Here is a 15,914-nt window from a genome sequence, read left to right as displayed (position 1 = left end):
AGCAATCCACCTCACCCCACTTCAACCAGTGAAAACAGAGTTGGATGAGATCCCCACCCTAGAAGAGACTGTTAAAGCCATCAAGCAACTGAAAAGTGGCAAGGCAGCGGGAGTTGATGGAATCCCACCAGAGATCTGGAAGCAAGGGGGCATAGTACTACATAGCACACTTCACAAAGTACTTGTCACCTGCTGGGAACAAGGCAAACTACCACAGGACTTTCGCGATGCAATCATCATTACTCTACAAAGGGGAAAAGTCAGATTGCTCCAACTACTGGGGGATAACCCTGCTCTCCATCGCAGGCAAAATCCTTGCTAGAATACTCCTGAACAGACTGGTGCCCACCATTGCAGAAGAACTCCTCCCAGAGAGCCAGTGTGGCTTCAGAGCTAACAGGAGCACCACCGACATGGTATTTGTTCTCAGGCAGCTCCAAGAGAAATGCAGGGAACAGAACAAGGGTCTATATGTGACTTTTGTCGACCTTACCAAAGCTTTCGATACTGTTAGCAGGAACGGCCTGTGGCAAATCTTGGAACGTTTAGGATGTCCCCCAAGGTTCCTAAGTATGGTCATGCAGCTACATGAAGACCAGCGAGGCCAAGTTAGACACTGCAACGATCTCTCAGAGCCCTTCCCAATAGGCACAGGTGTAAAGCAAGGCTGTGTTCTCGCGCCAACTCCCTTTACGATCTTCTTTAGCATGATGCTTCAAAGAGCCGCAGTAGATTTAGACGATGATGATGGTGTCTACATCTGCTATCGCACCGATGGCAGCCTGTTCAACCTGAGGCGACTAAAGGCCCACTCCAAGACAATGGAAAAACTTATCCGAGAGCTACTGTTTGCTGATGATGCAGCACTTGTCTCCCACTCGGTATCAGCTCTGCAGCATATGACGTCCTGCTTTGCAGAGGCTGTCAAGCTATTTGGCCTAGAAGTTAGTCTGAAGAAGATAGAAGTTCTCCACCAGCCTGCACCCCAGGAAGATTATCACCCTCCTTGCATCACTGTGGGTGAATCAGTTTTGAAGACAGTCCAGCAGTTCAGCTACCTGGGGTGCATCATCTCCTCAGATGCCAGGATCGACAAGGAGATTGACAATAGACTGGCAAAGGCAAACCGTGCATTTGGCCAACTGTATAAAAGAGTGTGGAGCAACAAGCATCTGAAAAAAGGCACAAAGATCAATGTTTACAAAGCGGTTGTGATGACAACCCTCATCTACGGCTCCAAATCGTGGGTATTATACCGTCATCATCTGCGACTCCTTGAGCGCTTTCATCAGCGCTGCCTTCGCACCATCCTCAACATACACTGGAGTGACTTTTTGACCAATACTGAAGTCCTCAAGCAGGCGGAGGTTACAAGCATTGAGGCATTGCTGTTGAAGATGCAGCTGCACTGGGCAGGGCATATCTCCAGGATGGAAAACCACTGCCTTCCCAAGATTGCCCTGTATGGCGAACTTTCCACTGGCCATCGAAATAGAGGGGCACCAAAGAAGAGGTTCAAGGACTCCTTGAAGAAATCCCTTGGTACCTGTTGCATTAACCATCACCAGTGGTCTGACCTAGCCTCAGATCGCAAAGCATGGAGGCACACCATCCACTAGGCTGTCTCTTCCTTTGAGAACGAACACATAGCTGGTCTTGAGGACAAAAGGAGATTGAGGAAGAATCGTACTGCTACAGCACCAACCCCAAATCAGACTTTTCCCTGCAGCCACTGTGGCCGGACCTGCCTATCCCGCATTGGTCTTGTCAGCCACCAGCGAGCCTGCAGCAGACGTGGACTACTGCACCCTTCTTAAATCTTCGTTCGCGAAGTCAAGCCGAGAGAGAGAGACCTTGCTCCAGTCAGGTTTGATTATTCCACCTCTGAGCACATGCCTTAGACACTTCACTTGGCTCATCACTATTGGGCACTTTGAGGCTTTTATAGTCAGATAAGCCCCATTTCTTCTCTGAAACAATTGTCAGTGGTTGGTGGTGTTCAATACAGATTTGGCTATCTTTCTGCCTTTGACGTTGTACCAGGTCTTTTATTTCATCTGGGCTCTTTGCATGTTGTCTGCAGCAGCCTCTCTCAGTTGCTGTAGCTCCTGAAGATACTTTTTGATGTTATTTCATCCCATCCACACTTTTTTCAGGTTGTCCATCAGCCCTCTTTCCTGACGTCTGAACAGCTCAAGGGACTAAAACCAAAACTCTCCTGTGGCACTTCACTATATCCAAATAGCAGACATTGAAGTCACTGATCCCAATCGTTAGGATGTTTCACCATGTAGTTCTTCAATATATGGTTCAAGGTGCCATTGAATCTTTCATTTAAACCATTTATTTGGTGGTTGGTAAGCAGTGGTGGTGTGGTGCTTGATTCTACAAGCCTGTAACAGTTCCTTCATTACTTGGGTCATGAATGTGGTTCCCAAATCTGCAACTGTCTTGTGTAGAAAACCTAGTCTAGTGAACAGAGTCACTAAGGCTTCTTCTATGGTTTTTGCTTCTATGGTTTTTGCTTAAAGGCATAACTTCTGGTAACTTTGTTGCATAGTCCACTATGGTCAATATATATTTATTCCCCTGCCTGGTCACTCTAGAGATTGGGCCTACAATGTCCACTCCAATATTAGAGAACACTTCTGACACAAACAGAATCAGTTGTAAGAGCCCTTGCTCACTAGCTGACATGCTTGACAAGACTTGCAAAACACCCTGATGGGTTTTTTTCCCCATACTGAGCCAACAGAATCTTGCTTGAAACCTGTCTCTAGTTTTGTTGATTCCTAGATGTCCTGACATAAGTGTTTCATGGGCCAACAGTAAAAGTTGCATCCTGTTTTTTCTAGTGATCACTAGCTGTTTGTGCTTCTCCCAGATATCAGAACATTTATGTCTTATAGAGGTTCTATACAGCTTCTGGCCTAGAATCCTAAACAAGCAAGGACTCGCTATTGTCACTTCTTGAAAGGATGTCTGTCTTTTGCCACAATTTCTGCAAGGAATCATTTTTTCTTTGTTCAGTGAGAAATTGTGCAGCACAGATATGCTGTAACAAACTGTCTGAATCCCTTCCACTGGCCTCTGCTTGTAATATCACTGCAGAGTTGCTATTTGTCCCTCTTCCCGGAAGTTAAAACTTACTATCCCTCCGTTTCTATTTGGCTTGGGGATGTTCTGCCTCGCAGGCTTGGTTTTGGATGGCTCACTTTTCCCTGAGGTGCCAGAAATGCTCTTTCTTGATGGGAGTGGGTGGGAAAAGAGATCTTCCCAAGTCCCTTCTCTCATCTATTAAAGTGGTGGCTTCATCTACTGTTTTTAACTTTATACCCCTCAGAAACCGTCTAAGGAGGCTTCTCAATCCCCAGGTCCCAGCGGGGGATCCCCCAGTTTTACAGGCTTCCCCCAGCCCCCAGACAGCTGGCTGGTGGGGGAAAGCCCCGTCCCCACAGCCACCATGTACCTCTAGATCTCAGGCAGGTTTAGAAACCTGCAAACAGGTCCCCTTTCAAAATGCCTCTGTGTGTGTGTCTTTAAAGTTGAACAGGAAGTACTTCGTGGGGAAGGGTCAGTAGCAGAAGCTCTTCAGAGGCAGCCCCTCTGTTTGTTTTGCTTTCATTTTAGACCAAGTAAGTAGTTGGGTATGAGTGTGTATGTGAGAGAGAGCAGAGTAGCTAGGGCTGCCAATCCCCAGGTGGGTAACACAACAAAAAATACAAGCTAGTGACCAATTTACTAAGAAATATATAGAAACCAGTCCAAATGTCCAAAACATGTACATTCAAGTCCCAAGGTAGTCTTGCGCCTCATACTGAGCTGTAACCAATGTGAAATTGTTGCTGAAGACGCTCTGCATCCCCCTTTTTAAAAATTATGTAAAGAATCTATATAATTGAATCAATATTGGACCCAGGTCTGATGAAGACTGGAAAGAAACAAGTATTTAATTGATTGGCTTGTCACCACACTACTTTGGGACTTGAATGTACATGTTTTGGACATTTTGACTGGTTTCTGTATATTTCTTAGTAAATTGGTCACTAGCTTGTATTTTTGTTGTGTTATCCATTATAGTAACCTCTCTCGGATTGTATTCAATCCCCAGGTGGAGGCAGGTGATCCCCTGATTTGGATGCCCTCCCCCCCTCAGGGTCATCAGAAAGCAGGGGGGGAGAGGGAAATGTCTGCTGGGAACTCTATTATTCCGTATGGAGTATTATTCCCATAGGAAATAATGGAGAATTGATCCGTGGGTATCTGGGGCTCTGGGGGGGGGCTGTTTTTTGAGGTAGAGGCATCAATTTTTCAGTATAGCATCCAGTGCCTCTCCCCCAAATATCCCCCAAGTTTAAAAAAAATGGACCAGGGGGTCCAATTCTATGAGCCCCAAAAGAAGGTGCTCCTATCCTTTATTATTTCCTATGGAAGGAAGGCATTTAAAAAGGTGTGCTGTCCCTTTAAATGTGAGGGCCAGAACTCCCTTGGAGTTCAATTATGCTTGTCACACTCTTGCCCCTGGCTCCACCCCCAATGTCTCCTGGCTCCACCCCCAAAGTCCCCAGATATTTATTGAATTGGACTTGGCAACCCTACACCTAAGTGGTGTAGGAACTCGTCTGTAAACTGATCTAAATCTATTAATTGCTTCAGTTCTTCAAATGTCTGTATTTTACTTCCTTCAGCCCATCTGTTTAAGGCTCTGTCCAGATGATAGCCTAACTGTGCATATGTTTTGCCCTGTTGTCTTTTAATTTCCCTGAAAGCTTTCTACTTTGCTCAGTTGTCAGTCTAACCCTGACCCTACATAACCTGAGGTTTCCTCATCCATCACCTCTAAATAAATTTCACTCAGTCATCCACAAATCTGTGGGCACAAATAAATCATTTTGTCCCCATCTGGAACTCCCAGATCTCTACAAGTTCATTCAAAGCTGAAGAGGATGACTCCCAATCATCCCACTTTTGGTAGTGAAAATTCCTTTTGTTCTACTAAGGTACTTTCCCCACTTCTCTGTGGAAGTGGTAATTTTGCCCTTACCTGGATTTCCTTCATATTATACATTTCTTTCTCATATTCCCTCTTGGCTTCCCTCTCTCTCTCTCTCTCTTCTGCTTTTCCATTTTTGCTTTTTCTTGTTCTGACTGAATTCTGCCTAATTGTTGTTCTGCTTCAATCCTGGCCTTTTCTCCCTCAGATTCTGGTTTTTGCCAGTTCAGTTTTCATTCTCATAATTTCTATCTCCAAACTAGGATTTTCCTCAGCAGAAGCTTCCTCTTCCTGACTATCCCCCTGCACATCTTTAGCTTTAAGGAGTGGTGCCATTCTGATAGGAATTCTGTGGTAATTCCTCACAAATGTATAAAACAAGGGTGTCAAACATGCAGTTCAGGGGCCGAATCAGACCCCTGAGTAATTAGCTGTCATCTGCTTCCTTCTCCCTATATCTTGCTTTCTTCTGTATAATAGCTTGCTTTGCAAGGCTTGCTCAATTGCAGAAGTGCTACAGAACACAACCTCTATATTCTTCATTGACTGAGGCTCCTCCCTTGGGAAGGTAGGGGTGGAGGAATAGCTTGCTTTGCCAGGCTCTCTCAATTGCACAGCAGAGCTACTGAGCCAAGCTCCTCTTCCTTCTATTGGCTGAGACTCCCCCCAGTCCCCTGGGGAAGGAAGGAAAGAGCCAGAGCTTCCTTTGCTCAGTTCCCTGGATCCCATGGGAGAAATACAAAGAAAGCATCTTTAAAACCAATGAGTGCTAACGTTCTAAGCATGTTTAAAGTTTTTAAAAATATGTATTTGGGTTTGTCTGTGTTCTTTGTAAAATTAATATATCTGCTACATAATCTTAAATGGGTACACACATGACCCGGCCCAGCATGGCTCGGCCCAACCCAACATGGCCCGGCCCAACAAGGTCTCTTTTATTTCAGATTTGGCCCTCATAACAAATGAGTTCAACACCCCTGGTATAAAATATCTGAATGGAAATCTCTGTATGCTTCACATACCTTGTAGCCATTTCCCCCCAGTTTTCCTGCCTGTGTTAAACTGTTCTCTGTTAAGGCTGAAATCAGGCTCTCTCAGTCAAGGCAGAATTCTGACTTTCTCCAGTCAAGGCACAAAACTGACTCTCTCTTCTCAGCATTCAGATCTCTCAAGACTGTATCTGTTCAGCTGATGCTGTCCAATCATGTTGCTCAGAGCAGCCTGTCATTCAAGGCTCTCTGGCTCTGTGAAGAATTAACCCTTCACATACCTTTACTCTGTACAGTACCTCTAGGCTTCTAAAAAGGTGCAGTTTGTCAGTTTGTTTGTTTGCGTGTTAGATAACACTCCTTATTGCATTCTCCTGATTCTTCTAATCAATGGAGTTTAAAGTAACAACCTGTCCTGTTTACTGATATGCCATCATTAGTATTTTGCCATTTGAGAGATTATATTCCTCATTTTAATCACCTTCAAATATTCAATTTTAATCTTGCCCAAGAGGCAGTGAGCATGAATTTGTTTTATAAAGCACTGAGGTTTCGATGTAAATCGGTATTACAGCAAAGAGATGCAACCAAAAAATGTTTTAAACTGAGTCCCCAAGTATCACATTTCATTTGCTAGTCTTCAATGATGCAATGACTTGCAGTTCTTTATCCTTGCAGATGTTTAAAATGGATTTTTAATCAGCCTTTGCAAAAAGCAGATGTTAGTTCTCTTCAGTTGTCTTCCAGAATGAAATTCTCAGAAATCTGCTTTATGCAGTCTCTATGCAGATTACTATTTTTCCTCCCCATAGCACTTTTCTAGATCACAACACTGAAGACATTTAGATGGGATTTCTTTACAGAAGATATTTCCAATATATTCCAATGCAATCTGTAGGCTCTCATTTTTTTTTTAAAGAGACATCTCTGACTCCATAAACTATTAGGAATGTGCTTAAATTTAAATCAGTTTAGGCTCAACCTTATTAGGCAAAACACAAAGGACAAATCCAAATGAATTGCTACTTAAACTGATGTGTGTTTATTTCTTTTAAAACACCACCTGAAATGGGCTTGAGGAATTTGAAAGCTGTTATGAAAAAAACTATTAGCATAAAACATATTCTTTCCTTCCTAATTTCATCCCAACCGAGAATCTTGTGCATTATCACTGTGGAAAGTATGACTGCGTTCACTTAGCTTCACTGTTGCTTAAGTCTCTAACAGATGTGCCTTCAGATGCACTGATGGATTCCTCCTTTTCATGGAGTAATGCACAATTATTCCATTTTCTTAAAAAATGTTTTCCTCAGATTTCCAGGGCTGGTATTTCTGACATGTTTGCTTGATTTATGGAATTTTAATGACATTTTACGCAAAATTTATACAATATTTATAACCATTCAAAAATAAAACTAAATTGCAAATATGTATTGATAAAATAGAGAAACGGAAAATGAACTTAAAATAAAGACTCCTGAGTTTGATTTGCTCACCCTTCTAAGCCCAAAAGCTTATCTGGGTATAACCATGCTTGCACTGTGAGACATGGAAAACACACAGCATCAAATCATTTTGTAAAGTTGTGGTCAACAGAACTACTTTGAATTTTTTAAAAATAATTACCTGCCCAAAGCTGCCATTTACAAAAATGCTAAAGATAGATATGCAGAGTAAATGGAATCACATGCAGAGCCAGAGTTTTCTTAGATAGTTTCCTTGCAGCAGTGTTCATTGCCAAAGAAGGAGAAAGAAGTTGCTCAGGGGTCAAATTTGAGCCTTGCATGGGTTGGATCTAGTCCATGGGCCTCATGTTTGACACCCCTGTCATCATGTGGTGGCATTCATGTGAAATAAGGTTACTGGAGTAATCTTCGCCACTACAGGCACCGCTTGTTGGCCTAGATCAATTTATTTTACCCTTTATAACAAATAATGGCTACAGAGTTCGTAATTGCACTGACCATCTCTGCTTGTCTGTCTGCCATATGATGACCTCAGCATTTTCTTTGGAAGACTAGCCCTGTATTTATTTTTATTTTATCATAGAATTTATACCCCGCCCATCCCACCAAGGCAGGCTCATGTACACATCACGCATACATTACTCCTCTGTTAATGGATGGAACATGAGGAGAAGGAAAAGAGGCAGAAGTACAGTAGTCCTGCCTCCTGCCTGCACATGACTGCCAGGCCATCTGTGTGATGTGAATGTGCAAAGGAAATGCTAATACATATGCTCCCTCCCAATGATCAGCAACAATGTTTTTCTGAATGCTGCCATTTACAGGGAGGACACTTCCTCCACATGTAGGCGCTGTACTTATGAGCCATTAATCATAAGGGGGTGTGGATAGCGTAATCATGCCTGTTATCTTTCTCCATGTTTTCAGTCAACATGTGGAGGGGTCATGTGCAATGTTCCCTCTAAGCTGTGGAGTCTTTTGAGCAAAAATTCTACTTCATGAGCTAATCAAGGCCTTTTTGAAAGAAAAATAAAATCCAGAAAGGAACAGAGTTGTGAGTAAGTGATTTTGCTCTGGGGCCATCTTTCTTTAGCTAAGACAAAAACTCACACTGAGCTAGAAGCTAAAAAACTAACACTAACTCACACTAACTCAGCTTAGAGGGAACACTGGTCATGTCTATAGGCTTCTACTAATTTTAAAGAGTGGATTGTTTTGGTGAAGTGGAGCTGCTGAAATGCTCTAACAAGGAGGTATTAAACTCATTTGTTATGAGGGCTAAATCTGACATAAATGTCACTTTGTTGGGTTGCGCCATGCGTGTCATAAACTGTACCAGAGGTATAAACTTTATAAAGGTTCTGTTGAGTCTGGGTAAGTGGGTGCCAATGTGGCAAAAGAGGTTCAGTGTGGCCAAGTGCAAAGTAATGCACATTGGGGCCAAGAATCCCAGCTACAAATACAAGTTGATGGGTTGTGAACTGGCAGAGACTGACCAAGAGAGAGATCTTGGGGTCATGCTAGATAACTCACTGAAAATGTCAAGACAGTGTGCGATGTCAAGACAATGTTCTAGGAATTATTAGAAAGGGAATTGAAAACAAATCAGCCAGTATCATAATGCTCCTGGATAAATCAGTGGTGCGGTCTCAGTTGGAGTACTGTGTGCAATTCTGGTCACAGCACCTCAAAAAGGATATTATAGCATTGGAAAAAGTCCAGAAAAGGGCAACTAGAATGATTAAAGGTTTGGAACACTTTACCTATGAAGAAAGGTTAAACCTCTTGGGGCTCTTTATCTTTTAAAAGTCATTTTCTCCTTTTCTCACAATACAAGAACTCGTGGGCATTCAATGAAATTGCTGAGCAGTCAGGTTAAAACGGATAAAAGGAAGTACTTCTTCACCCAACATGTGGAATTCACTGCCACAGGAGGTGGTGATGGCAACAAGCATAGCCAGCTTCAAGAGGGGATTGGATAAAAATATGGAGCAGAGGTCCATCAGTGGCTATTAGCCACAATGTGTGTGTGTGTGTGTGTGTGTATTGGCCACTGTGTGATGGGACTGGATGGGCCATTGGCCTGATTCAACATGGCTTCTTTTATGTTCTTATGTTCTAAGGTGATTTCAGATGTCAAATGGCAATTTCAGGTGAATGATAATAGCAGGCTTCATTGGATTAGGTGTGATGTGTAGAGGGATAATAGGTGTGGAGATACTAGTGTTAGTAATGAGACAGGAAACCTAGGTCTCAATTCCATCCAGGAGGATTCAGTCCAGGAGGATGCAAAGAATAAATGGACATAAGTCTGACATTAGAAACCACAGCATTCAGTTGCTGACCTAAGAGTAGCAGTGCTCTTACAAAGGAATTTCAAAGGGAGATTACAAAGAGAGAGTGCTGAATTGCTATTGATAATGAAATTCAAGACAATGTATACTCCTAGACTGAACTGTGAGCTAGTTTTCCTGTCTCATTACCAATGTGTGCTATTATCATTTGGCATCTGAAAGCACTTCAGTCTCCAAGATACAAGGACCAATCCAGATTTTCTAATTCCTAATCAGGGCCTTTTTGAAGGAAAAATAAAATCCAGAAAGGAACAGAGAAATTCAGTGTTGTTTTTTTTAAAAACAACTTTTCAGAAAAAGCCAAAATAATTTCCTCAATGTACATTGTGCTTGTCAGAAGAATCCATCCACCCACACACTCACCCTACCTCTGAAGAAGTGTGCTTGCATGCAAAAGCTTATACCTGGAATAAAATGTTTTTGGTCTTCAAGCTGCCATCAAGTGACTCCAACTTTGTTTTTCTCTCTCTCTCTTTCCTCCCCCTTACTTCCTCTCCAAAAGAGGAGGAGCGGCCCCAGAGAAGGAAACAGAATCTCTCTGTGTGTGTGAGGGGGTGGGGCTTGTCTTTGAATCTCTCTCGCATGAAGCAAGAAGCCACAGAGCCCTGTGTGTGGTGTGGGGAGAGAGGCAAGAGGCAGGAAGCAAAGAGCCAATGATGGAGCTGGGGGAAAAGCAAGCTACTGTATGGCTGCAGCTGCAGCCCTGGAAAAGGAAGGAGAAAGAAGTTGCTCAGGGGCCGGATTTGAGCCCTGCATGGGTTGGATCTGGCCCAGGGATCTCATGTTTGATATCCCTGTCATCATGTGGTGGCATTCATATGAAATGAGGTTACTGGCACCACTACAGGCACCACTTGTTGGATTAGATCAATTTCTTTTACCCTTTATAACAAATAGTGGCTACGGAGTTCATAATTGCACCGACCACCTCTGCTTGTCTGTCTGACATGTGTTGACCTCAGCATTTTCTTTCCAAGACTAGCCCTGTTAGCTTCATTCTCCAGTATATATCACAAGGGGTGAGAGATGAAGTGGAGACATGCAGAGGTTACAAGCCACTGGATCAGAACTTGCATTTTGTATGTGTGTGTGGAGGGCTCAATCAGATAACATGAATTTGTCAGAATTTGAAATCTGTGATCAAGCCATTGATCAGTTAAGGTATGTTGACAGACTTCATGACATTCAACTGTACTATTTTTTCCCTAAATGATTCAGACTCTAAAGCTCCAAGTGGAAGCAAATGAAATTGACCATACCTCTTCTAGCTGGACCATGAAGGTAACATTGTGTCCTTGTTCAGATGTCAGTGTGTCATCTGAAGTGACTATTCGAAGCCCACGGGGAGCCTTGCCAGGGCACTGCTGAGGCTTGGCTGTGTACTGTTCACGCACACCATCTGTGCAGTTATTAGATACAACCTTCCTATACCTGTTGAAAAAGCGAAACAGACAGACTGTCATGAGCCCTGACGAGGAGGAGCTGGAAGGGTTAACAGACCTGGAAGAGTTGCCAGCCAGTTCCTCAGCTGAACAAACAGCAGCTGGCCCATCAATCACTCTCCAGGCACCAGTGTCAGCTGTTGACAATCAGTCTCCTCCAAGCTCTCCTCCTCCCATCTCAAGAGTTCGAAGCAGGCTCCGGAAAGAACTTTCAGAGTGAGGACATGAGGCACGCCGATGCTTCAGGTCTCTCAGCCTTGAGTTCTAGCAGAGTCACTGCCATCCAGGGAGCAGGCTGATTGAGACTCCCATATAGCTCCCACCCAGGACCTGGTAACCTTGTGGAAGCAACAAGTCTATTCTCTGCCTTGCATCCACGCTCCTTCCTGATCTGTTTGATTTCCTTGGCACCCTGACCTTTTGGCTTTTGGACACTGACTTCTGATTCCGGTTTGTGATTCTGCATTGGTGACTTGGCTCCTGCTTGACTTCCTGGACTTTGACCTTGGACTGGCTTTGGACTCCTGCCTGCCTGCACCCTGAGAATGTGACACAAACTGGCTAAAGGCAGAGATACAAAAGATTATTTAATGGGATGTTTGTTTCTCCCAGATTGTCACTATCACATGCCGACTAGTAAAAGAAACCAAATTAATAACTAGCTTTAACTGTACAGCTTTAGGCACTTCAGCACCATTGGATGTTCTTATGTTTTGTTACAAAAAGAAAGCAAGGGATCAGATATGAGTCTAAGTACTGACAAAAGTTGGCACACACAGACGTCACTGCTGGTATCCCAGAAACAGAGAAGCATCAGTTCCCGGTCCCGGGACCACAAGCACACACATAAATGTGTACACGAAGTTTCATTTTCATTTATCATCAGTATTTTTTTTAAATGCCCTGATTTAGTTTTTCTATATACAGCAATGCATTTTACCTGCTTTTGATTAGAATTTCCATGACACTGTAAGCAAAGTGAACACAGAATCACTTCACATGCTGACTGCACTCATGCTATAATGCTTTACTGTACCACCTGACAGAAACATTTGCAACAGCATGTTTGAATGCACCACCATGTTAAAAGTCCCTTGCATGTGCAAAATTAGCATAACAAAACAAATGTTCAACAATGCCTGGAAATCTAATATTTATTTCAATATGAGCTTCAACAAGTCACAGTCCACTCTATCCAACATATGTAACATGGCATGAGAAAAGTGTAGCAATCATGCACAATGAGAATCTGCATGAGCCATATTTGGTAACTCACCCAGTACTGTTGAGATAGCTCTGACCAAAACTGCAGTCTTTGGACAAGGAAGATGGATTGTACCAAAATGCTGGCAAACACTGGCCATTGCTGTGACGCTCAAATCCATAGTCACTGGTTTGGTAAAAGGACAGATCATTTCAGTGAAACACATACCACATTCTGCAATATAACCATGAAATTCTGGGTGTCAGTGATGCCCCTTGGTCACTTTCCTCTCTCAGAGGTAAGATTTTCCCTCTTAATTTCTTTCCTTTTTGTGGCTGAGCCCACCCTACTTATCTGGGGTTTTTTCCCCTTTCCTGAAGAACTCTGGCCATCCCACCCTATCACAATATGATATTTTGGTTGTTGGCTCAGCCCAGAACCTGAGGGAAGGAGCAAGAGCCCTCTTTAACTTAAATGGCACTCAAGCTATTTTGAAATTCCAAATTAAAATATATATATATATATATATATATATATATATATATATATATATATATATATATATATATATATTCATCATGGAGGGGAAACATCAGGTGAAAGCAGGGGTAAAACTTCTGAGGTAACTCAATATAGAACTCTGAAGTAAATCAGTATATGCACAGACTGTAGTTCATAAGTTTCAGGCTATTGAGAGTTTCATAAGCTGTTTCCAGTAACTTAAGATCTTTAAGAGGAGAGGTTTTTGTTCCAGTGTTTCCCAAACACTCCATTATACTTTCTTTGAGTATTCACTGATTCTTTTGGTTTTCAGAAAGTTTGTACACGCTATCCAGTACCCCAAACCCCTTCTCTAAAACACCACTACTCTTCTTGAGCTTTACTGACTCTTCAGGATTCAAACATCAGTTTCTAACCACACTAGACCAGGGATCGTCCTACTCTTCAGAGTTAGCTCCCTGTTTTGGCTGGATAGGGAAATTTCTTCTCTCACTAGAAGATCTATCCCTTTTTCTGGCCTAATGGGAGCCTTCACCTAATCCCCTCTTATCCTTGCCAACCTCCCCAGTACTCTGTGTAAAACTGATCTCAATCAGGATGGAATTCAGACTGAATCTGTCCTCAGTATTCAGTTCAGGAGTCTTTTTCTGCTCAGCTGAGAATTCAAATTCCTTGGAGCAGCCTGTAACTCAAGGCTCTCTGCCTCTGTGAAGAATTTACCCTTCACAATTCTTTATCTGGTTATACAACACTTCTAAGCAGCTTATAACAACCACATTCACAACCTCTCTTCAAGGTAACATTAACATCTATCCATCAGAAGTGTTTGATGTTGTATATGCATCAGTCCTCCATAACCAGAGGATAGCCTCTTTTCTGTAGTTGCATCTTCAATAACGATAGACATGATCATCTATTTGCAAATTTTAGCTTGCACTGCCAACCCAAAGACACATCAAGAAATCATATTTTACATTCCGAATCACATCAGAATATGGGATACATATTGATTAGGCATACAGCATATCTATATTAGAGTTCATTTTTCATGTGCCGTGCCAGCTGGATTATTAAAACTAGCTAGACTCAAACTAGACACTAAATGTTAAGACAGTAGCCGGCACTCCTGAATTGCCATTGTTCTTGCTGCAATAACTTCTAGATAACATTTTTAAGAGGACAAAAAAATGTGCCATCTGGAATCTGCAAGCAAAGTTACATCTTGAACTTGCAAGCCAAAGGACTTTTGAACACATGCATACTTTAACTGTATATACTGTATCAAACTGTATCAAATTGAAGAGTGCAAGAGAGACATTTCATATCAGCTCAAGTAACCCGAGGGGGACTTATCTAGTAATATAGGAACAGGTCATCAGGTCAGGCACCTGATGGAGCACTTAGAGCTGTTTTGAATAATTTTGAGTGATGTCATTTTAGGTATAAAATGACCTGCACTTCCTGTATTCCTCAGAGAATGGTTGGTTCCTGAGGATATTTATCCCTCTGTACAATCTCTCTCTTATTAATTAATTAATTAATCAGTTTCCATTTTTTTCCACAGGACTCAAAGTGTGCTCTGAATTGGGTAGGGGAGCACGTTTGGCTCACAGGTTGTGTGCAACAATAATGATTACACAGCATCATTTTGGATTGTACTAGTTGTTATCATCAGAGCAATGTTAGCTGAAGCTACTCTGTGACACTTTATGGATAGACAGAAAGACAAGAGAGTATTAACACAATTCTCTTATCAGAGGACTCAGCTTATCCTTCATTTAGTCTCTATGCTGTTCCTTTCTGGCATTTAGTTGTAATGAATTGTTCATAGTATAAATACAGAAAGATATGAGCATATGAAGCAAACCTATACTCTGATATTCAGCCCAGTATATTCTACTCTGATTGGCAGCTGCTCTTGATGGTTTCAGGCAGAGACCGATTTCACACTCGCCCTTATGCTGCTCTCATGTCCGTCTTCTCAGTGCAGCGTCCTCCTGATTTCCCACTATTTGTGCTGGGGCTGCAGCAAACATCGTGGTTTTCATGCAGTAAACAGAAACAACTAAAAACCAGTTTCCGTTTGCTGCACAAAAACCGCGATGTTTGCTGCAGCCCCAACGCAAATAGTGGGAAATCGGGAGGACGCCGCACTGAGAAGATGGATGTCAGAGTGGCATAAGGGGAGTGCGAAATCAGCCAGAGGGTTTCTGAGTTTTCTTTTATACCTATGATCTTTTCCATATGACCAGATAATGAACTTGGAAGTTATGGGGGCACTCAAGAATTATCGTTCCAGAGGTATGCATATTTTATGTTAATAAGCTAAAATATCCAACATTTCTCTCTTCATTTCAGGGATGTCAAACATGCGGTCCAGGGGCCAAGTCAGGCCCCTGGAATGTTCCTATCAGGCCCCTGAGCAACTGGCCGTCGTCTGCTTCCTTCTTCCTCTCTCTTGCTTCCTTCTGCATAACAGCTTGCTCAATCACACAGGAGCTGCAGAGCAAAACCTCTATATTCTCCATTGACTGAGGCTCCTCCCTTGGGAAGGAAGGGGGGAGGAATAGTTTGCTTTGCCAGGCTCTCTCAGTTGCATAGCAGAGCTACTGAGCCAAGCCCCCCCTTCCTTCTATTGGCTGAGACTCCCCCCAGTCCCCTGGAGAAGGAAAAAAAGAGCCAGAGCTTCCTTTGCTCACTTCCCTGGGTCCCATGGGAGAAATACTAAGAAAGCACCTTTAATGCCGGTGAGTGCTAATGTTTTAAGCATGTTTTATTTTAAGGGTTTTTTTAAAAAAAAATCTTTGTGTTTGTCTGTGTCCTTTATAAAGTGTATATCTCTGCTACCTAATCTTAAACAGGTACTCATATGGCCCGGCCTAACATGGCCCGGCCCAACAAGGCCTCATTTATGTCAGATCTGGCTCTCATAACAAATGAGTTTGACACCTCTGGTTTATATGAT

General features: G+C 42.6%; 1 protein-coding gene across 4 annotated transcripts in view; it reads right to left on the bottom strand.

The window, feature by feature from the left end:
• Nucleotides 1-15,914, bottom strand: part of SORCS1 (sortilin related VPS10 domain containing receptor 1) — a 763,613-nt gene that overhangs the window by 91,092 nt on the left and 656,607 nt on the right. For all 4 annotated transcript variants that reach the window (XR_009555572.1, XM_060241701.1, XM_060241700.1 and 1 more), the window contains exons 17-18: nucleotides 12,521-12,634; nucleotides 11,062-11,233 (exon numbers count right to left, since the gene is read on the bottom strand). Coding sequence is in view for 3 of the 4 variants with exons in the window: in XM_060241701.1 (XP_060097684.1) it covers nucleotides 11,062-11,233; nucleotides 12,521-12,634 (286 nt within the window). In the remaining variant the exon portion in view is untranslated. The remainder of the gene's footprint in view (nucleotides 1-11,061; nucleotides 11,234-12,520; nucleotides 12,635-15,914) is intronic.

The sequence above is a fragment of the Heteronotia binoei genome, chromosome 6, assembly GCF_032191835.1.
Source record: "Heteronotia binoei isolate CCM8104 ecotype False Entrance Well chromosome 6, APGP_CSIRO_Hbin_v1, whole genome shotgun sequence".
Taxonomy (NCBI): domain Eukaryota; kingdom Metazoa; phylum Chordata; class Lepidosauria; order Squamata; family Gekkonidae; genus Heteronotia; species Heteronotia binoei.
The sequence above is the reverse complement of the archived record's forward strand: the minus strand, read 5'-3'. Positions and strand labels throughout refer to the sequence as shown.